General features: G+C 32.5%; 1 protein-coding gene and 1 long non-coding RNA gene across 51 annotated transcripts in view; one reads left to right on the top strand and one right to left on the bottom strand.

The window, feature by feature from the left end:
* LOC141376212 (uncharacterized) overlaps positions 1-18,310 on the bottom strand; it is a 23,024-nt gene extending 4,714 nt beyond the window's left edge. Inside the window, exons 1-3 of the long non-coding RNA XR_012385644.1 lie at positions 18,178-18,310; positions 17,486-17,674; positions 7,924-7,985 (exon numbers count right to left, since the gene is read on the bottom strand). This is a non-coding gene — a long non-coding RNA (uncharacterized lncRNA). The remainder of the gene's footprint in view (positions 1-7,923; positions 7,986-17,485; positions 17,675-18,177) is intronic.
* Positions 1-25,000, top strand: part of tns1b (tensin 1b) — a 488,173-nt gene that overhangs the window by 369,056 nt on the left and 94,117 nt on the right. For all 50 annotated transcript variants that reach the window (XM_073913184.1, XM_021479035.3, XM_073913181.1 and 47 more), the window contains 3 exons: positions 3,627-3,756; positions 4,466-4,531; positions 4,629-4,745. In XM_073913184.1, coding sequence (XP_073769285.1) covers positions 3,627-3,756; positions 4,466-4,531; positions 4,629-4,745 — 313 coding nt within the window. The remainder of the gene's footprint in view (positions 1-3,626; positions 3,757-4,465; positions 4,532-4,628; positions 4,746-25,000) is intronic.

The following is a 25,000-nucleotide window of genomic DNA, read 5'->3' as shown; positions in this document are numbered from 1 at the left end:
ATAATAATAATAATATTAAGAAGAAGAAGAAGAAAAAGAGTAATATTGTTAAAATATTAAATGCTTTCAATAATAATAATAATAATAATAATAATAATAATAATAATAATAATAATAATAATAATAATAGTAAGAAGAAGAAGAAGAAAAAGAGTAATATTGTTAAAATATTAAATGCTTTCAATAATAATAATAATAATAATAATAATAATAATAATAATATTAATGTTGTTGTTAATAATACTTATAATAATGTTGTTGTTAATAATAATAATAATAATAATAAAGTTAATTATAATAATAATAAAGTTAATAATAATAATAATAATAATAATAGAAATAGTAGTAGTAAAAATAATTACTAATTTAAAATTGCTGTTACAATAATAAGAACACTTAAAATAGTTGCTAGACACACAAAAACAATAATTGAAAAAAATACTGAACTCATTTGTTATGAAATTAAAGCCTAACTTCAATGTCAAATGCAGTTTACATTAGATTTCTTTTTTTGATTTGAAGTTAAATATGATCTGATTTGATCGCAGCTGAGTTATAAACACAGAAAGTGCAGCTCAGCACGACTTCTTCCTCCATTTATGGACATTTCTCAGAGCAGTAACATTTTTAATGGACATTTCTTTTCACAGTAATAAAGCCGACATCAGACGCTCAGACGCTCCTGATGACAGACACTTCTCTCTGCATAGATTTATCTGCATTTCACCCCAGAAAGCTTTTTGGAAGAGATTGCCAAAAATATTGGAGTGTTTTATCGTCTGCCATAATGCTGCGCTTTTTGAAAAGCACTTTCTCTGATGGGCTGCTTTTAGGATGGCCTTTGAGAAATCAATCAGAGCTGATCTGTGGAGAACTATAATCTGGACACAAACCACAGCGATAGCATTGCACTTCAGCCAAATATATATTATAGATCAATATACCGGGTTAATGTGAGAAAAGCTTCCCTTGTGGATCCAGGATCAGGGACTTTATAATTTGCCATTCAGAGACAAAGTGTTTCTGTCTGTGATCAACAAACCTTTTAAATATGTATGTATGTATGATATTTTTAAAACACTTCTAAACAGCTTAAAGTAACTATAGAGAAAAAAATGTAGCTCAAAGGGGCTAATAATTTTGACCTTAAAATGCTTTTTAAAAAATCAAAAACTGCTTTATTCTAGCCGAAATAAACAAATAAGACTTTCTCCAGAAGAAAAAAAATATTATCAGACATACTGTTAAAATTTCCTTGCTCTGTTAAACATCATTTTGGAAATATGGGGGCTAATAATAATGTACTGTATGTACATATTTATTATTTAAACTTAATATGTTTTTAGTTTTTTTTTTTTTTTTGTAATCGAATAATTAGTACATTGTTTATTTAGATTTTTTTTTTTACTTTTTAACATTTATTTTCATTTTATTTTTAGAAATTATTTTATTTTATTCTTTTAGTTATTTTTGTTGTAATCCTGATACTTTTCGATCATGGATATTGTTATTTATTGATTTTTGTAATCAAATAATTAAGTAATTTATTTTTATCCAGATTATTACACTTGCAAGGAGTTTTATATGAATTTTTTTTATTATTTTTTATTTAATTTAGTTTATTATTTTTAAAATTATTTAATTAGTATGTATTACTACATTAGTATTATTTGTTATTATTTAAATTTACCTTTTCATTTATTTTTGTTTTAATCCTATTTATATTTATTTAATTTTATAGTCATTTACTAATTTATTAACATTAAGTATTTATTTGTTCTTTTACACACATTTTGTTTTTGTTTATGAAATATCAATAAAATAATAAACACAATATACAAAAAACATTAAATATTTTAAAAATTACATTTATATTATACAGTAAATTAAACAAAACATAAAAACAAATATTTAAATATTATTTAATCTTATAATTTTTGTTTTTTAATTTATTTAAATCTTTTTTTAAATTAAATTATTTAATTATTTAATAATAAAATAAATAAGTCAATAAATAAACCAACTAAATTAAATTAGGTTCTGTTAACATTTGTTTAGAGACATGCATCATATTTTGCTGTACTGCTTTTATTTTTTACACATGCATTGTTGCTTTTGTTTAAATCTTATTTAATCTTTAATCTTTATTTAATAATTTATTTTAATCTGTTCTTTATAGTTTTACATCATTTACCTATAAATAAATAAAATTAAAAAACAAGATAAAATAAAATGAAGGGCAGCACGGTTGGCTCAGTGGTTAGCACTGTCGCCTAACAGCAAGAAGGTCGTTGGTTTTGTCTGGGTCAGTTGGCGTTTCTGTGTGGAGTTTGCATGTTCTTCCCATATTTGCATGGGTTTCCTCCAGGTGCTCCGGTTTCCCAAACAAACCCAAGACAATGCTTTATTGGTGAATTGAATAAGCTAAATTTGCCATATAGTGTATTTGTGTGAATGAATGTGTATGGATGTTTCCCAGTACTGGGTTGCAGCTGGAAGGGCATCCACTGTGTAAAACATATGCTGGATAAGTTGGCAGTTCGTTCCGCTGTGGCGACCCCTGATGAATAATGGGACTAAGCTAAAGTAAAATGTATGAATGAAATAAAATTAACTTTTGGAGGACGGAGGATGATGCTGAATTTTAAATTTCAGAGCTGTATGTTTTGAGCTGGACCCCCCATGTGTGCAGCTGATCCTCTGCTGCAGGTTTTGGTGAAACCTCATACTCTTCCAGCCCTCGTCTTTCTCAACCCGCTGGTGTTTATTTGGTTTCACTCTCCTAACTCAAAAGTGCATTTCATGTTAAGTAGGTTAATTATAGTTATTTTGGGCAATAGAAAGAGGGCTGCAGTTTCTTCACTGGCTAATTGTATGTCTTTGTCTTGATTTTGGAACGTCTCTGTTGTTTTAAATACTTTTACTCTACTGAAAAATACCTCTGAAAACCTCTCCAAAACTTCCAAATTGAACTTTATGTGCCGGATATGTGTGTTTTTTGACACAAGATTGCATTTGAATGATGTGCCATGCATGCGGAGGACTGATCTGGGTTCGGTTATAGAGTTAAGATCTATCTGTGGTGATTGTGCCATGTGTATTACCACAGAAAATAATGTCACTCCTTTTGCACTGTTGAGAACAAAGAAGCATAAATTGCGGTTACAAGCTGAAGTGAAGCAAACTCCATTGGCAGGAATTTACACTGAGAATGCAAAACCAGAAATGCAGCCACATAGAAAAATAGAAAATGTTTTGTTTTGATTTACTTTTGTTTTAGTCATTGTTTAAATATACAGTATATTTATATATTATATATTATGTTTGATATTTACATGTGTAGATCTTAGAAATCCAAAAGTACTGGTGCTTTATTTAAGTTAATACAAACTTTATTGATTGGTTTATTGAAAATAATAATAATAATAATAATAATAATAATAATAATAATATTTGTTGTTTTTATTATTAAATGTAATAATTTACTATATAGTAAATTATTACATTTAATTATTACATTTTATATACAGATAACATTATAATATGACAATCTATATTTATTTACATAACTGATATATTAAAAGGTTTGTTCATTGATCATTTCTCATTTCTTGTGTGTGCCACAGCTAAAGTGTTATCACAAGCGTTTCCGCAGCCCATGCCGTGATGTCATATTCAGAGTTCAGTTTCACACCTGTGCTGTTCATGATCTGGGTATCGTCTTCGGCAAAGATGAGCTTGATGAAACCTTTAAAGGTATGCTTTATTTTATTTTATTTTATTTTATTTTATTTTATTTTATTTTATTTTATTTTATTTTATTTTATTTTATTATTTTTTAAGATATTCAATTATTTATTTTGAGTTTAATTTAATATAATAATTTTGTTTACTTTTTATTTAGTTTTTTATGTATTGATTTATACATTTATTTTTTTATTTTATTTTTTTCAGTTTAGTTTTGTTTATGTATTTATTTATATATTTTTTAATTATTATTCGTTTTATTTTTATTTTTCATTTTAATTTAATTTTTAATTTATTTTAATTAATTAATTTATTATTTATTTATTCTTTTATTTATTTAATTTCAGTTCAGTTTAGTTTTTATTTATTTATGTATATATTTTATTTTAAATTTTCATTTAAATTTTATTGTTAATTTTATTTTTAATTTAATAAAATTTTATTAAATAATTTTTATTTATTAATTTATTTATTCAATTATTATTATTTTTTTCTGTTTAGTTTAGGTTTTATTTAGTTATTTAGTTATTTATTTATTTATACATAGTTTTTTTATTGAATTTTATTTTATTTTTATTTTCATTTAAATTTTCATTTTCATTTTAAACTTATTTTGTTAATTTTGTATTAAATTAATTAATTGTACCCATATCACTTTAAAGTACCTTCAATGGCTTAGTGGTCATTTCATTTTTCTTTCTTTATTTATTTTTTTCAGACGACAGATTTCCAGAATATGGAAAGGTGGAATTCGTCTTTTCTTTTGGCCCAGAAAAAATCCAAGGTAGGAACTATAATCAGTGTTGTTTTTTGCAAAAAAATATTGTTAGCTGCACATTAACTGAGCCTAGAATAATCTGAGCAAACAACTTCTGTCATAGGAATGGACCACCTTGAGAACGGGCCCAGTGTTTCTGTGGACTACAATACCCAAGATGCACTAATCCGCTGGGATTCCTACGAGAACTTCAACCAGCGCTGTGAAGACTCCATGGAAGGTGAGTAAAGTACATTTAAGATTATTTTTATTAGTACCATTCGGTTAGCTAAACACTATTCAAACACCACATTTGTTTGAAATCTATTTTGGGGGATCTATAAACATTAAAGGGGTCATGATCTGTTGTCCTTGTTTGTTTGGAGCAGTTCTCTGAAATCCACTTATAATGTAATCATGACTTTACATCACAAAACAAGTTTCATAATTTATACCTACAGTTGAGCTCAGAATTATTAGCCCTCCTGAATTACTAGTCCCCCTGTATATATACCCCCAATTTCTGTTTAACAGAAATATATATATATATATATATATATATATATATATATATATATATATATATATATATATATATATATATATATATATATATATATATATATATATATATATTTAAAACACATAAACATAATAGTTTTAATATCATTAAATAACATTTAATATATTATTTCTCAGTTCATGACCCCTTTAAAGTACTTCACTAGGTCTTACAGCTAATTGTGGTTAATCCAGCAGTCCGACATCAGATCATCAGCTCTCTGGCTTCTCTGTAGTTTTGTGACTGAGCTGTTTGTGTACATGGCGGTGATAATCTGTGTGTTTGTGTGTGTGTGTGTGTGTGTGTGTGTGTGTGTATGTGTGTGTGTGTGTGTGTGTGTGTGTGTGTGTGTGTGTGTGTGTGTGTGTGTGTGTGTGTGTGTGTGTGTGTGTGTATGTGTATGTGTATGTGTGTGTGTGTGTGTGTGTTTGTGTGTGTGTGTGTGTGTGTGTGTGTGTGTGTGTTTGTGTTTGTGTGTGTGTGTGTGTGTGTGTGTGTGTGTGTGTGTGTGTGTGTGTGTGTAGAGACTAATTTAATCAGATGAGTTTGTAGTGCTGCTTTTGAACAAATCACAGAGGTCGAGTTGAGTTCACACACGCACACTACTATTGTCCACACACCCTTGTGGTCTGAGCTATGAGCCTCCTTATTTTAACTTGTGGTGTGCTTCTGCTGCTCAAACATGTGATTTGTTGTCCTTTTTTGAGACATCCTTGTTTGTTGGGTCAGCTGGGAGGAATGCAAAGAGGAAATATATGGAATTTTTGGAAGGTTTGGAAGGCTATACTTTATTTAACGTCCAGTTAAGTTGTTTATTTTTTTCCTCATTTATAATAAAATTATTTCATGATTTTATTTATTGTCACAACTTACTCTATGGCTGTTTTGTGGCTATATACAGTTGAAGTCAGAATTATTAGCCCCCTTTTGATTTTTTCTTCTTTTTTAAATATATCCCAAATGATTTTTAACAGAGCAAGGAAAAGTTTACAGTATGTCTGATAATATTTTTTCTTCTGGAAAAAGTCGTATCTGTTTTACTTTGCCTAGAATAAAAACAGTTATTAATTTTTTAAAAACTATTTTTGGGACAAAATTATTAGCCCCTTTAAGCAAATTTTTTTTTTTCGATAATCTACAGAACAAACCATCATTATACAATAACTTGCCTAATTACCCAAACCTGCGTAGTTCACCTAATTAACCTAGTTAAGCCTTTAAATGTCACTTTAAGCTGTATAGAAGTGTCTTGAAAAATATCTAGTAAAATATTATTTACTGTCATCATGGCAAAGATAAAATAAATCAGTTTTTAGAAATCGGTTTTTAAAACTATTATGATTAGAAATGTGCTAAAACAATCTTCCCTCCATTAAACAGAAAATGGGGAAAAAAATAAACAGGGGCGCAAATAATTCAGGGGGGCTAATAATTCTGACTTCAACTGTACATGAAACATTACATGAGAAGAACAGCTTCGTATTTGAATAAGAGATGATACACAATCAAATATATAAATAATATAAACAAAATCTCACAACAAATGTTTACTAAAAGTAAATATGATTTTTCAATTCAATATTTGATTAAGGGCGACACGGTGGCTCAGTGGTTAGCACTGTCGCCTTACAGCAAGAAGGTTGCTGGTTTCAGTTCTGGCTTGTTCAGTTGCCGTTTCTGTGTGGGGTTTGCAAGTTCTCCCCGTGTTCTTGTGGGTTTCCTGTGGGTGCTATGGTTTAAATTGACCGTGGTGTATTAGTGTGAATTTGAGTGTGCATGGATGTTTCCCAGTACTGGGCTACAGCTGGAAAGGCATCCGCTGTGTAAAACAAATGATGGATAAGTTGGTGGTTCATTCTGCTGTGGTGACCCCTAATAAATAATGTGACTAAGTTAAAGGTAAATGAATGAATGAAGGAATAAATGACATTTAATTAATTCTTCCTGGTGATGAAATTATTTAATGAAACTAGTAATAAGTGACATGTTCTCCAACCATCCAACAATATGTTTTTTTTTTTGTCATTTAGTTATTTCAAGAAAGAACAACGTTTCAATAAATTGTTCATAAAACACATTTTAAGTTTTTTGTTTTTTTGTTTTGTCTTGAAAGTTGAATCAACAAGCATTAATGTTGTTACCTTAAGTTAAAACATTTGTTAAAACAACTGCAAACAAAACTAAACCAGTCTGTTTAATGTAATCTTGTCACATCCCCGGCTTGTTCCTGCTGCTCCACCTACTCCCCTCTCTCTCTCTCACCATCACATTCCCTCAGCACCATCTCTCCATCATCGCTCCCCATCTCCTGACACCTCTCATCATGCCCAAGCACATTCACCTGAGTACTAATCAGGCACACCTGCACCCCTCATCAGCACTCCCTATATAACCCAGCGATTCCAGTCAGTCAGTGGCTGGAATCAATGGCTGCGTCTGAAACCGCATACTTCCATACTATATAGTACGCCAAAATCAGTATGCGAGCCGAGTAGTATGTCCGAATTCATAGAATTCGAAAATCAGTATGCGAGAAGTTCCCGGATGACTTACTACTTCCGGCGAGATTCCGCAGTGCGCATCCCATGCATGCTGCGCTATCCCATAATGCCCCGCGAGCAAATTCATGAATGGAAGTGAAGCGACGCAACTGACGCAGGTAGGTCACGTGACCATGACAAAATGGCGGATGTAGTACGTCCGAATTCCATTCATACTTTTCACATTCATACTATAGAACGTACTTTTCTAACGGCCGAGTAGTACGGTTAAGTTCAAATGCAGTACCTACTGAGTAGTAGGCGGTTTCGGATGCAGCCAATGTCTTTTGGTTCACCTAACAGTCTTCCTGACTCACCTTCTTCCATGGATGTTTCCCCTCTCCTCTGATCGTTTAACCTGTGGATGATCCTCTCAAACCTGTGGATGAACAAAGCTATCATTAAGGGAAGTGACTTGACACTCTATGTCTGCTTGAAGCTATCCGTCTACAATGTAAACAACTATTCATCAGCTTCACAGCAAAGACTATCACTTACCTGCTTCTCCTGCTTATTAATATACTACTTGTTTGAATAAATTGATGACAAGAGAGAACCATCCTTGCCCTCATTGTGTGACTGACAAATCTACTTATCTATTTATTTATCCATTTATTTTTGGAAGTTAATTTAATGTCCTATTAAATTGTTTATAGTTTTTCTTTATTTATAATAAAATGATTGAATGTTTTTAGTTTGTTTGTTTATTGCCTCGTTGGCTGGCTATTTCAGGGCAAGATCAAAATGCATAAAAACATTACGTCACAGGTGTCAAACTCAGTTCCAAAAGGGCCGCAGCTCTGCACAGTTTAGTTCCAGCCCTAATTAAACACACCTGATCTAACTAATTGAGTCCTTCAGGCTTGTTTGAAACCTAAAGGTAAGTGTGTTGGAGCAGGGTTGGAACTAAACTGTGCAGGGCTTCGGCCCTCCAGGAATTGAGTTTGACACCCCTGCATTACGTGATACGAACAACTTCCTATTTCAATAAGACATGATACACAAACAAATATGTAACTATAAGTAAATAAAACTCACAAAACTGTATATTAAAAGTTAAATATGATTTCTGATAAAAGGATTTAATTAAATGAATGATAAGTGTACACTGTACTACACTATACGTTTTCTTTGTTATTTAGTTATTTTGAATGATTGTTTTATTAGACAAAACGAAATTTCAATAAATTGTCCATACAACACAAAATTTTGAGTTTCTTTGTCTTGGAAGTTGAATCAACAAGCATCAGTGTTGTTACTAAACCTTTTTATTATATTGATGTACATTTAACAAATGTTAATAGTTGATACACTGTTTCTCTGTGGAATGATATTTGAAGTGTAAATATTAAGTTATTGTGTGGTTAATAATGGATAATGAAATGACAGTGGGCGTCTAACTAATGGCGCATTGTGATTAACTATGAGATAAAAGGGTGGAGTGAGAGGATTGTGTCACACACTGAGGAAGGTATTGTGCCGAAACGTCTTTCTTTTAATCACCCGTAGAATGAAAGAGAAAGAAAAAATATAAAAACAGTACGAAGCAATTACTTGAGTGCGAATCATTACCTTTTTTGAATAAAAGCATTGACAAGATTGACGCACCAAACCAAAGAGGTTTCTAAAAACAAAAACAAAAAAACAAAACACAAGTGTGCAGGGCAAACTTCAGTTACTAAACAAACTAAAACACAAGTTATAACAACTGCCGACAAAACTGAACCTAATTCATTTATTTAGTATTCTGGTAGTTTAAACGTAATTTAAACACCAAGTGCCCTGGCAACCACACAGAAGACCCTAGCGACTCTGCCTGTCTGTCTGTCTATCTATCTATCTATCTATCTATCTATCTATCTATCTATCTATCTATCTATCTATCTATCTATCTATCTATCTATCTATCTATCTATCTATCTGTCTGTCTGTCTGTCTGTCTGTCTGTCTGTCTGTCTGTCTGTCTGTCTGTCTGTCTGTCTGTCTGTCTGTCTGTCTGTCTGTCTGTCTGTCTGTCTGTCTGTCTGTCTGTCTGTCTGTCGTTCTGACATTTTATCTGTCTATTGTTCTGACATTCTATCTGTCTTTCTATTTATTGTACTTTAGTTCTATCTATTGTTCCATCCATCCATCCATTCATTGATTGTTGCTTTGTTATATTAATCCATCCATCCATCCATCCATCCATCCATCCATCCATCCATCCATCCATCCATCCATCCATCCATCCATCCATCCATCCATTGTTCCTTTGTTTTATCATTCTATCCATTCATCCATCTATCCATCCATCCATCCATCCATCCATCCATCCATCCACCCATACATCTATACATTTATCCATCCATCCATCCATCCAAAATTCTATCTGTTTATGGGTTTGGTTTTGGAGACATTTCTTCTTTTGAAAATGTTAAATTTTCATACAAATTAAATTGACACAGATCTATCCATCTATCGTTCCATTATATCCATTTATTTATCCATCCATCTTTTAAATCCTCATGTCATGCAAATTCAGTCTCCCTTTGAGTTCTACTAGCTGTAAAGTATCAACTAGAAATATTGTGGGCGGTCTGGAGGTTGGTACAATCTCAGTATCGAATAGAAAACATCCCACAAATTCAATTTGACCATAGCTAGTCCACACCACTCTGTGTTTCCCCCAAGCCTCCATTTTCCTCATCAGCTTCCAGTGGCCTTTATGTGAAATGTTTCCAGGCGTTGGCTGAGAATTGTGCAACTCACGCTGTGAGGAGACAGTCTGACCAATCATGTCCATTCACAAAGTTTAAAGCAGCTACAGTAACAACCATCACTTATTTTGTCTCAGAAAACACCCAATGCGGGCTGTTTATGTTACTGTTCGGCAAGAATGTGTTTTGATTATTGCGATCCAAAATATACTTCTAAAGCAGCCAAGATGATATTGTGTTATTTTTAATTTATCTCAGGGGTCAAATTTTAGGAGCTCCAGTCAATTTAGTGCACATTTATATTCTACTCTTTTCTCGGCTGAAGCCATTTGAGATGACTGACTATAAAAACTATAAAGTCTGCCACCCTCTTGACCAGACCCTGCTTTAAATAGGGCAGGCAGAAATAGGAGGCTCTTGGCTGCTACCTTTAAGAGGGTGTGTAAACTAATACAAATCTCTGGTCAAGACCCCAAAACCCCTCTAGCTACCACCTGGCATCATAAGGAATCATTTAAAGCATTGGATGAGATGCACATGCACTCATAATGTAATCTTTATTGTTTAAAATTGTTATGTATCTTAGAAGTGGCTGTACTGTAACATGCAAGTACATCAGTGTTTTATAAAAAGCCAAGGCACTTTAATTATACTTTTTTTTTTTGAAAAAACCCAGTGATTAATATTAGAAAATAACAGCAATGGTTTTAGCATAAATACAATACGGGCTCATTCTGAAAACGTAGCTCTATATACATTTCTGGAAATCACGAATTATGTAGCCAGAAGTACGTATGGCTGCATTTCTTATTTAAAACGAATGCCACAGGGTGGTATGAAGCTCTTTTTCACCAGCTGCCCGCTTATCTCTGAATAGACAGCTTTCCTGCTGTTTGTCCAGTGGCTCGCCATTTACGTTGGTGGGCTTGAGACGCAGAGAGGAGTTGACCATGGCGACGGGGTTGAAGTCCGGCGAAAACCAGTTCCAGAAAGCGAGGAAGACAAAAACAGAAGCCAAAAATAAATTAAACAAGTAAATAAAACAGTAGGAATGTGGTAAAATCTGAAAACGTGGTAAAAATCAGGTGAAAACTGTTGGTTGGGTTTAGGTAAGTGGGTGGACGGGTCAGTTGGTGCTTTTGAAAACACTATTGGTTGGGATTAGGGAAGGAAGAGGGTGGGCCGGTCGGTCGGTCGACAGTGGCCTCTGGTGGATGTACGCAAGAAAAGCAGGTGCGAATGGCACTTGCAAGAAAAATCTGAGATCTCAATAAATAAATAAATAAATAAATAAACTGCCTCTTGGAAAGTATTTGGCACTCTCCAGAAATGTATATAGCTGTGTATTTTTAGAATTTGCCTCGGTTGCATAAAGAACATCTTCGACAAAAATCTAAAACAATTCCCAAAAAATTGGGAGGCTAATAATTTTAACTTCAACTGTACATGTGTAAAAAAATAAAAATAAAAGCATTAGTATAAACAGAATATGATAAATAAATATATTTTAACAGAACATAATTGATATGTTTGTTTACATACAAACTTGTATGTGGGATTTTTGTTTTATTTCTATTCATCAATTAAATTAATCTTTATTTCTATTGTGCTTTTTGACAATGTAGATTGTGTCAAAGTAGCTGAAGAAAAGAGTGTATATTTTATATTTTTACATATACATTGTAAAAATACATTGTATACATTATATTTTAAATTGTTACATTGAAACTGCTTCAGTTCAGTTTTGTATAAGTATCCCTGTTGGGATTTGCGTTCAGTTCAGATTAGTGAATTGGGTTTTAATGCAACAATGGCTTTTGGGATTTACAAAACAAATGAAGTTGTAGGTTATGTAGGTTATAATGTCATTGCAAATTAAACTTAAGGAGAAACTTTTTTAAGTACATGTAAACATAGCCAAATGTGTGACCCTGCCACCCACTCCTTTATGCTGTACAGAGTCTGTCTTCAGTCAGTAGGGCTGCTGAATGGAAAGGGCACATTTGCAAATGAATTTAGATTCCTATCACAGTCAAACATCTCCATTGAGCCGCTGTGGCCAGAGGAGCAGCTCTAGAGACGTGATAAGAAGGCAGACATTATGCTTTTGTGCTGGAGCTCATGCATCTGTCTGCCAAGACTGAAGGACTGTCCGACATTGTCAGACGAGAGAACGAATGCTATACTGATTACTGAGACTAAGAACAGTCAGCTTACGTCAGCTCACTCACCTTCTTGATTAAGCAGCTATAAAAGTTTCTAATCCTAAAGTTTGAAATGTTATGAAAACTAGAGTAGATAATGGACTTGACTGAACCTGTCTGTATTATTTTATTATTTTTTTTTTTTAGTTTTGTTGTATTTTTTTATTTTCAAATTAGTTAAGTTTTTAAATGTTATTTTTTATTTCCTTTTGTTTCTTTTTTATTTCATTTTATTTTATATATATATATATATATATATATATATATATATATATATATATATATATATATATATATATATATATATATATATATATATGTATATATTATTATTATTATTGTTTTTATTATTGATTCATATTATTAATATTTTTATAATTTTTTATTTATGTATTTTATTTTTTTTTTCTTCTTTTATTTTATAATGTTTTTTCTTTTATTATTATTGTTGTTGTTGTTATTGATTATTATAATTATTATTATTATTTTTTTTTTGTTTATTTATTTATTTCACTAAATTATAGGTAAATGATTTAATGCAATAAAACAAGATTAACATACAAATTAAAATAAAGATTAAAATATTAAATAATAATAAAATAACACTAATACATATGTACACAATAAAAACATTTGCATAAACTGAATATAATACATAAAATTTTTTTGTTGACATTTCTGTTCATCAATTCAATACAGTTCAGTTCATCTTTATTTTTCATTTAATGCAGACTGTGTCAAAGTAGCTTAAAAAACATGAAGAAACGAGAGAAAAGGCCATCATTTTAAAACTAATAAGTTTAAAATAATATCAGTTTAATCATCAGATAAATCAGAACGAAATTACAATGTTTTTGGGATTAAAAAAATTTGACATTGTGGGCAGTGTCGGGTAAGTTACTTTAAAATGTAATAGATTACAAACAACTGGAAAGTTACTATTTACTTTAAAGTTACTTTTAAAACATAGAAAATATACCTTTACAAATACAAAACGAACTGCAGCTCTTTCAGTAATTTATTATTCACTAAAAAAATTACATTAGGTTGATCACAGCAGCTTGACGTATTCAACTTAAAGAGTTTGCCCAAAACTTAAAATTCTCTCATCATTCGCTTGTTCCAAACCTGTTTATCTTTTTTAATACAAAAGGTAGGCATTTTGGAGAAAACTGGATACCTGTAACCATTGACATCCATACTGCAGTGTTTGGGTGTTCTGTGTTTGTCTGAGCTAATTAGTCTACCGAAATGTGTATATTCCAAAGTACGAAGTTGATAGTTCAGTTCTTGTCACATGACTTGCTGTTTTCAATTGGGTGCGCCTGGGTAATTTGAGCATGTGTAAGTCATGATATATGAACAGCCCCTCTTTAATGTCAAAAGATACCTTTACTCCTAATTCTGCACAAAAAATAATTAAATTAATAAATAAATCAATCAATTTAGCCTGTTGGACCGCTGTGACTTTGGGCACTGGTGTACTCCTTTTTGATGGGTATTGTCCTAGAATGCTTTCTATTCAACAATATTCATGTTTGAACAAGTTGCTAACGAGTTAAAAGCAGTCGAAAGTTCTTTAGAGAGCAATATTTTTTATTTTATTTTTTTACGCATGATGAAATCAAAGTAATGTCTGTATTTCCACTTGAAGAAGCAGCCACTTTTGACAGCAACCAATTCAGCTCAACTTTCCCAGCAATTTAAAAGTATATGCTTATTAACTGATGGTGCAGTGGAAAATGGGATTTAAAAGAAGCATTTGTTCTTCTAAAAATTATATTTGTAATGAAAGTAACACAACTACATTGACTTTAGTAACTGTAATCAAATCAAACAAATGTAAAATGTAATTCGTTACATTACTGCCTTCCCAAAAATGTAATTATAACACAGTAACGCGTTACTGTGGAGTGCCTTGCACCCTCTGGTTGTGATTTATAAATTTAATGTGTAAAATTATTAATACATCTGAATCAGTCATTCAACAACTTTGTGAAATACAATGTATTCTGTACGTAGAATCTGTGTCCCATTATGCAGTGCGAAAAAGACATGTTTTGGGGAAAAAATCTTCAATTGGTCATGAAAACAATAGTCTCAACTGTATTGTCTTGCCTTAAAGGGCCACGAAACCCTCCTGCCTGAGCAAGGTGTTTTCACAACTCCAGGTTAAAAAAAAGGCAGGAAAGTTGGTGAGTCCAGCTCTGTTTAGGTGGAAGTGTCGGGGGAGGAAAAGAGGGGAAGGGTTTGCATAAAAATGGAAGTTTGCGCTTGGGCACACGCTGATTTACACAGAGGCAAAACAAACACAGGCGCAGGGGAGAATGACAGTGACTGCGTTTTCATGGACATCCATAATCGAATCATTTGCCAAATCAGTCATTTGTTGACTTTAACTGGATTTGGTGCTTTCATTTTCATTCAGGAACATTTTCTGCATGCCCCCTGTGACAAATAAGATATTGGATGCAAGGAACTGCTGGAAGAGTGCGGTTTTAATTGAATGTTTGATACCGCACACCATATGGGAGAAAAATAAATAAATAAATACATTTGGTAGGTAGCGTCAGAAAGCCATGTGTGTATAGACCATCCTTTCACAAAATACGATGAAAATAGTAGTGTGATTGCGGTGTTTACATGTTTACACTCGGAGAGCAGCATTTACTGTGGGTCTTCAGTCCATAATATTGTAGTGATATCAACGTACTGTAAACTTAGTAACTTAGAAATCATTTGACTAAGGCATGTCTTTAAAAACTGAAAGAGTACTGCTGATAATACTAACTAACTTTGCCTCTGAATAAACAAACAAAGAAAACTGATCACACACTTCACCAAATCTGTAAAGACAGGACAATCAACACCAACAGGAGCCGCGTCTTTTTTTAAAAGAAGACGAGCAGCAAATTCAGATCTGGATTCAAATCCAGATGCGAAAAGCTCTCAGGTAAAAGATGTGTCTTACTAACATATTTCTGTCATGTGCACTGTATTCCACATGTGAGTCCAGCTGCACTCTCATAGCAGGAAATTGAAAAACTTTGTTGCAGCACGTTTGTAAATGCAACACTGACGACGCATGTCTCCAAACTATTTTTGTTCTGCCACTTGTTTTGGCAACATAACGTGGCATCTCTCTGCCATCTGAACACTGTAACGGGTAAAAACAGTCTTCGAAGCAATCATGCACATTAATGAAGTTGCACCTCATACACAATAGAGCGCGCTGATTGGTTTGAACCAAGACTTTCTTATGAATTAATGCTGCACAGTCAAACGCGTCACGTTGTACTCACCAATACAGACCGTCACTCTCCACGCTGGAATACACACAAATTTGTTTCCAACTGGAAGAACAAATTTGCTCGAAATAACGCAAAAAAAAAAATCACGTTTTTTGTGAAATATGTGTCCTAATAGTTTTTATAGCAGCGTGGGACACATAGATGACTGTCAACATCTCAAAAAAATCGTGTTTTGGTGTTTCCTGACCCTTTAAGTTCTATGAGCTCATGAGTGATTCCTTGCAATAGCTTTGCGTGGGGTACAGACTGAAAACGAAGTTGTTTTTGACTCCAGAAACAGTGTTTCGAATGGCTGACGTCAGAGCCTGCATGTCGTGTCTGGTAGAGTCCTGCTTCAATGCACAAGTGCAAATGAGACATCTAGACTCTCTCAAAGCTATGCAATGAAGAATCAGGAGGATGCGTATGCTTTACTTTTACTGGAATCTTACTGGAAATGGAGTGTATCATAAAAATAAATTCAATTGAATATAAGTCGTGGCATCATTTCATCATCATTTCGTACTCGGGCATCTATGGGTACTTTTAGGAGCAGTAATATAAAAAAAAACAATCCTATTTAGTTGCTAACATAAGTAATGATAATAAAATATTATTTTCTGGTTAAGTTATTTACTTATAAGACAAATAGTCATCCGATGTTTGTTTCCTACTGTACTAGAGAAGTAAACTGCTATCTAAAAACTCTCTCGATCTGTGCCGAGTGCCATAATTAGAGCCGACCGCAAAATAAGAGGGCAGTGTTTTAAGATAATAATGCTTTATCTCTTGTTGGATGTTAATGGCTTAGTAATTGATGTCTTATCTGTTTGGTGCCTTGACCACAGATAGCGGCTCTCTGTTTAACAGGAGCCGCTGGCAAGGCTAGAGCAAAACAAGGCCAATTTGAGCTGCTCTGGTGGTATTTGTACACCTCAGAAACCACAGACACGGCTCTTCTCTGGCCTCAATGCCGGGCTGCAGGCCATACAAATAACTTACTTTCAAAGACAAGCATACAAGTCGTGCTGTCATGAACATTTAGAGTCATTCGCATTGTTTGGTTTAGTTTCTGTCCATAAAAAATTTGGATTTAAATTTTGATGATGTGATTTATTGTGTGAAATCGACATTCATATTGAGGATGTCATGCAGAGGGGTCTGACATCAAACATAAAACGAGATTCGGCCCAACAAAACATATGTTTTTGAACCACTATCATTGTTTTGCAGTGACGTCCAGACACTTGTGGTTTAGACTCACCACCTAGTCAACATTTATAGTACTGCATTCAGATTAGTTTTAAATTAATTTTCTCTCAGTGCACGTGTGATACACTATTGTCTCCACAATAGTAATGTTTGTTTAGTTTTGAATTTATCTATTTATTTATTTATTTATTTATTTATTTATATACAGCTAAAAAAAGCTCTCGATTTACCGGTCAATCTACGTTCCTACTCTCACCTATGGTCATGAGCTTTGGATCATGACCGAAAGGACAAGATCTCGGATACAAGCGGCCGAAATGAGTTTCCTTCGAAGGGTGGCAGGGAGCACCCTTATGGATAGGGTGAGGAGCTCTGACACCCGGGAGGAGCTCGGAGTAGAGTCGCTGCTCCTCCACATCGAGAGAAGTCAGCTGAGGTGGCACGGGCATCTGTTTCGGATGCCTCCTGGACGCCTACCTAGGGAGGTGTTCCAGGCAAGTCCCACTGGGAGGCGGCCTCGGGGAAGAACCAGGACACGCTGGAGGGACTATGTCTCTTGTCTGGCCTGGGAATGCCTCGGGATCCCCCCAGAGGAGCTGGAGGAAGTGTCTAGGGATAGGGAAGTCTGGGGTTCTCTCCTAAGACTGCTGCCCCCGCGACCGGGCCCTGGAAAAGCGGCAGAAGATGAATGTATGAATGACTGCTAAACATCATGCATTATCACTACCAAAGACGTTGCCTGTTTCTCAATACAAAGTACGCAAAGTTCGTACTTGCATCCTTGGAAGAACGTCACTTACCTCACCAAGGATTTATCGGTTTCACTGTACATTAACAATAAAATAATTTAATTATATAAAGCACGGCCCTATAATTGATATAAGCTTAATATTATAAATGTCTATTTTTGATTTGTGAAAATGTAAACAAAATCGCTATAAATGTGATTCTTGCAAAGGTGACAGTGCTACCCACTGCGCGACCGTGCAGCCCCATTATTATTATTATTGTTGTTAATGACAATGTTTTTTTTTTTTTCTTACAATGAAATCATATTACTTTTCTCAAAATTTCTTTATGACTAGAAATTCAAATAACAATTGTTTTATTTTTGCAATAGAGATTTTTTCACAGTATACATTTTTATGTGAAATAATGTAATTCCTTACATTTATGTAGCGTTTTTCTGATCACTCAAAGCGCTTTGCACATTTTTGAGGGGAATCTCCTCATCCACCACCAGTCTGTAGCATCCACCTGGACGACACGACAGCAGCCATAGTGCACCAGACCGCACATCAGCTTATTGGTGAAGAGGAGACATGAAGTCAGTTATGATATGGGGATGGTTAGGATGCCATGATACACCGAGACTAGTAGGCAAATGTGGCCTTGATGCTGGGGTTAAATGACCACAGAGTGTCAGTTTATTATAGAGCCCCCAACAATATACTGGGATCCCACACAGACCACAGGTTGAGCACCTCTGCTGGCCTCACTAAACCTCCACTGGCCTCCACTTCCGGCAGCAGTTACATAGAGCTAAGCTACCAGCGGATATTAATACGTTTATATTTATATTAATACATTTATATTAACAATGGATATTAATACTTGTATAAATGTACAAGGATTTATGAAATTGTAAATTAAACATCATACTTTTGTGAATGTCAAACAGAAAGACAGAAAACAAAATTAAATAAATGCACACACACACACACACACACACACACACACACACACACACACACACACACACACACACACACACACACACACACACACACACACAAAGGTTTACAAGGACTCTCTATAGGCGTAATGCATGCTTATTACATGGCCCTACCACTAAACTCAGCCCTCACAGGAATCTGTGGCAAAATTTGAAAATCGAAAGACCTTATTTAATACGATTTTAAATTACAAAGACACAATGCATGTCTTCATATACCACTTTAATAGTATAATATACAATTGTGTGTCCTTGCAAACCAAATAAACAAGTGCGCACACATATACACATAAGTATCAACAACAACAACAAAAACTGCCCACCAACTTTTTACACAGAAGTTAAATGTACAATTTGTAATACATTTACAGTATACATTTTAACCTATTATTCTGATACTGACTACATACACACACACTTGTATATATTGTAGTAAACACAAAGAATCAGTCCAGTAGTTGGGCTCAGTCCTTATGTGTTTAGTATTAATCTGTCTGTCCATCAGTTTGTGTGTTTCGGGGTTCAGCTGGAGGGAGATTCAGAAAGCGGCGCTCAGGCCTTGTTTACCGTGGCCTCTCCATATTTGGCCAAGGCTCTGCCCACAGCATTTTTGGGATGGTTGGGTAAGAAAAGTGTGACGGCGGGGAGATGGGATTGGAGAGGCGCTGACAGAGATGGTGTGTGTAAAAGAGGCTGGAGAGCTGAGAAAAAAAAGAGAAGAAACCCTGTTTGTTGTCAGTCAGTGGAGGGAGAGTGACAGAGGGAAGATTCTCGATCCCTGCGGTACTCAGGAGTCAAACTTTTCTGTGGATTTTGGGTCAAGAAAGTCTAGAAGAAGAGTGTTGTAGAGGATTGTTGAAGATTGGTCTGATGAGGTAAAGCTGTGTGAATGACTTGTCATTTTGAAACTTATTTTTTTGTTCATTTGTTGGGTCAGTCGGAGTCAAAACGTTTGTTTGTTAGATGTTTATGACTGGATCTTTGATTTGGAGAGATTTACTGAGAAGTTTGGGAAAAAAAATATGACTTTAAACCTGGAATTGATGTAACTGTGTTAATTCTGTTGCGTTAAAAGGTGAAATATACATTGTTAAATAATATGACAAAAAGTTATAACAACAAATGTTTTTTTTTATGCTACTTTAACTTATTTCAATGTGTTAATCAGGTTTAATTGAATATTTTTTATAAGTTTGACTGATGTAAGTTGAGATAACTAGAAAAGTGGATTTGATTAAACTTAAATAAATTAAACAGCAAGAATCAGTGTATTAGTGCTTTGTTGGAATATTGCATGATGAATATTTATCAGTTTTGTATGTATCGCTAAATTTCTTTTTAGATAATCAGAATCATGTTTAATCTTATGTTTTTAGATACTTAAACATATTTTACTTCGTATAATTTAAATTTTTATCATATTAAATAATTTTTAAATAAATGACTAAATTAACATCAATATTCATAACTAATTATTTAAATAAGTTTGTGTTTTAATTGCATCTTATGTTATTTAGTAATGCTATTATAAAATAAATAAAAATAATATAATTTATAACTGAATGATATATATCAAATATATCTATTAAGATATATATATGTCCTCAAATATTTCCTTCACAGGGTGGCATGGGTGGGGTGAGGAGCTCTGACACCCTGGAGGGTTAGGTCTGGGGTTCTCACCTGCTGCCCCCGCGACCCAGCATCAGAAAAGCGAAAATTAGATGAGGGATGAGATAATTTAAATTGTAATTGGCTCATCATATACAGTATATATTTATTTGTATTTTACAGTTACAGATAATGTCCTCACCCTTACTCTTTTAACTGTGATACATTTTCATTTATATGAAACACGCATTCCAATTTAAAGATTGGAATGTATTCGCAAGGTTTTACTAAATGTGTCTGTAATTAAATAATCGTCATTATATCTCAGAAATACAACGCCACACACATCGTTTTCACTGAAGCATGACATAATGAAGTTTCCCAAGTCCTCTTAACTTGCAACATTCTTAATTTGTTTTCAAGGCTCATGTTTTCAGATATTTAAACACGTTTCACTCTTATGTAATAATTACATTTTTAAATGTTATTAAATTATTTTTAAATAAAACAAGTTTGTATTTTAATTTCATCTTATTTTATTTAGTAATATTATTATAAAATGTAGATAGATAGATAGATAGATAGATAGATAGATAGATAGATAGATAGATAGATAGATAGATAGATAGATAGATAGATAGATAGATAGATAGATAGATAGATAGATAGATAGATAGATAGATAGATAGATAGATAGTTCATGTTTTCAGATATACTGTATATGACTTATAAGTTATAATTACAGTTTTAAATGTTATTAAATAATTTTTAAATAAAGTAGGTTTGTGATATAATTCATCTTATTTTATTTAGTAATGCTTCTGCAATATCAAATGTATAAATAAATAAATTAATAAATAAATAAATACTATAACCTCTAAATAAATAAATCTAAAGAGCCTGAGAAAGATAGATAAAAAACTAAATATTATTTACATAAATATTGCCTGCCATTGGCACATTGTATATTTTAATTGCATTATATATATATATATATATATATATATATATATATATATATATATATATATATATATATATATATATATATATATATATATATATATATATATATATATATATATATATATATATATATATATGATATATGTTACAGCTAATGTCCTCCTCACATATGCTCGTTTAATATATAGTTTAGATAAAGCATATATTTAATGATTTTTATATATTTGCAAGTATTTACTGGAAGTGTCTGTAATTAAATAATCATCATAATATTTTTAAAATTCAATGCCACACACATTATTTTCGATGAACCGTGAAATGATGAATTTTTCCAAGTCCTCCAAAAATCGAAATGTGTTTTCAAGGCTCATGGTGTTTATGTACTTAGTATGAATTAATGGAAAGCCAGCAGGGTTTAATCACACATTCAGAAAAGAAATTGCAGTTTTTGAAATGAAGCTCATTTAATTTCACCAAATCAGACTGGTGTTGAGTATTTTTCCTTCCTCTTTTTCCCCACCCAAAGTTTTGCAGGCAGAGCTGATTTCTTTATTATGAGTGTAAGTGTGGTTTGCACATATTTCAGCTGAGCGTTTCATCACAGTTGTTGCAGGATTGCTGTTTGAGTTGCGTTTCAGACTTCAGCTGTGCAAAGCTGAGCTGTATTATGGTGTGTTTGTGTGTCTGGCAGTCGAAGAGTTACGTAATAAACGTCTCTACACTTCAAGCTGGCTTCAATTAAACCTTCTTCCATCTCCAGTGCTGGTTAATTATGTGGCTGGAAACCAGTAGCTTTGCCAACTAAACAAGACTGTTAACTACTTCAAAATTTAGTATTAATAAATATATCTTAAAACAAAAATTTGAAGAAGATAATCAGACCTTTTGGGATGTTTTAATATATATTTTTTCAATATTTCTCAAGTGATTTTTAGCAGTTAGCAGATTTTTTGTTCATCATTTTTTAAACCTTTAAGCTTAATTAACTAATTTGTAATAACTGATTTATTTTGTCTTTGCCATGATGGTAGAACTTAATATTTTATGTTCAGCTTAAAGGCTTAAAGTTAATTATAGTTTTTCTAGGCATTTTGTTTTCAATTAGGTGTAAGTCATTTAACAACAGGTATTTGTTTTGTAGCCAATCAGGAAAACAAACAAACAAACAAACAAAAATCAATAATGTATTTTGTTTCTATCAAACTAAAATAAATACTTTAAGACTTTTCGTATATATGAGAAAATATGTTAATATAACATTGGAAGAAACATATACACAATATATTTATGTTATTCTAAATTATTACATGTCTTCTACTTATTATCCGTACATGCGTTAATTTGTTCTTTTTTACATTTTAAATTTTTTTTCGTTATTTATTTATTTATTTATTTACATTTTTTATTCTTTTTTAAAATGTTTTCATGTTTTAATATATTTATTTAACAATTTGTTGTACCCTTCAATACATTTTGAAATACATTGATTTTGGTATGTAAAGCTTGACTTTTTTTTTTTTTAAATATATATATTTTTAAACCTCACAGTAACATTTTTTTAAGTGTTATTTACTTAAAATTATTTAAGAATGCACTACTTTTTATTTATTCATTTATTCATCTATTCTTTGCCATGATGGCAGAACTTACAAACAAAAATCAATAAAATATTTTGTTCCTTCCAAACAGAAAGAAATAAGACTTTTCACGTGTATAATAAAATACATTAATATAACATTGGAAGAAACATATACACAAAATATTTATGTTATTCCAAATTATTTTTGAATACATTTTTTTGTTCAATCGTTCGTTCGTTATTTTGTAATTGTTATTTTTTTTAATGATACATTTTATACATTTGTAATACATTGTAATAAATTGTATTACATTTTAAAAGTGTTTTTATTATTATTAATTTTGTTTAACAATCTGTTGCACCCTTAAATAGATTTTGAAATCGATTTAGTTATGTAAAGTTTGACTTTTCCAAAATATATTTTTTTAGAACCTCACAGCTACAAAATCTAAAATGTTATTTATTTAAGATGATTTTATAATGCACTACTTTTTTTATTTATTCATTTATGTAAACAAACTTTTCCAATTTGCTCTACCAGTCTGTTGTATCCTTAAATACATGTTAAAATAGATCTTGGTATGTAAAGCTTGACATTTCCAAAGTATGTTTTATTGAGCATCCCAGTTACAAAATATATTTAGCAAACTTGAAACAATATTTTTGAAAAATTGCATATTTTTAAATTTATGGGATATTTTTATATTGTCTGACCTGAAATTATTGAACATGTAACTCACTTTGCAACAAACAAACATAACAAAATAAAGTTAAAAATAAAAAAATAACACATCAAGCTGTCTTCAATTAACCCCTCGTGTGATGGCAGCTGGATCTCTCTATTTAATTATGTAGCTGCAAACCAGTAGCTTTGCCAACCAAACAAGACAGTTAACTATTTCAGCACAGAGACGCCGCACCGTCATCACAACGAGAGGCTTTTACTGTCACCATCTGTTAACACATGACACCAGACCAGCACTTTTCAGACTGTTTGTTCACATGTGTGGTCTTCCGGATGCTTTTGTTGTGTTGTTTTGAAACATTGGCAGAAGTTAAAATAAGCTCGAATTAGAAACGATATGGCAGTGTCTGACAGAGATGCTTCTTGATCTGGTTCTGTCATGAAGTGATTCTGTGTATTTGTTTTTTTTTTACGCTGTTCGTGATGGGGTTGGTGGAATGTGAATTGTAAAAAGAGCGAGAGTAGAACTAGGAAGTCACAAAATTTAAATGAAAAAAAATCTCAATCACACATTTATTCTTTAAATGGATTCTGTCATGCAAAATCTATATTTTAAAGTTTCACAAAACACATTTTTTGAGATGTTGACAGTCATATAAAAAAACACTAAAAACACTAGTTTAAAAACACTATTAGGACACATATATTTCACAAAAAAGTGAAAATTGGTTGTTTTTGAATTATTTCGAGCAAATTCGTTCTTCCAGTTTGGGAAATAAGTTTTGAAACTACGTCACGGCGGTTAGATCCTTGCGTAAATTCAAGCGTGTAGACTGTATGCCTGTACCAGCAGGTACAACGTGACATCTTTGAGCCTTTAGCATTATTTCATGATAAAGACTTAGTTCAAACTAATCAGCGCACACTATTGTGTATGAGGTACAACTTAATTAATATGCATGGTAGCTTCGAAGACTGTTTTTATCTGTTACTGTGATGAGCCTGAGGCTCGAACCCGGGTCTCTGGTGTAGTAGACCAGTGTTTTAACGTTCAGCCACAGGGAGAGTTGGTGAACCCAATAGCTAAGGCACAAGGTCTAGTTCAAACAAAGGCGTTTATTAAGGAAATCCAAAATCATCAAGAAAAAGCAGCCAGGCAAAAACATAGGAACTCTACAAGCTAAGCAGTTAACAAACATAAAGTTCTCCGTGGAGCAAAGGGTACTATAGCCAAAAAATACAAAAGGTAATGACAAGAGGACTTATGACAACAGCGGTAGCACATCAAACTTAAAAACCAAGTGACAAGTGAAGACAAGAGGGTAGAATAAATAGGTTAGTCTAACAAGACACAGCTGAACCGAATTAACACAAATAAACCACAAACAGAAACACTGGGGAAAATAGCGACATCTT

Source organism: Danio rerio, chromosome 9 (assembly GCF_049306965.1).
Source record: "Danio rerio strain Tuebingen ecotype United States chromosome 9, GRCz12tu, whole genome shotgun sequence".
Lineage (NCBI taxonomy): Eukaryota > Metazoa > Chordata > Actinopteri > Cypriniformes > Danionidae > Danio > Danio rerio.
The sequence above is the reverse complement of the archived record's forward strand: the minus strand, read 5'-3'. Positions and strand labels throughout refer to the sequence as shown.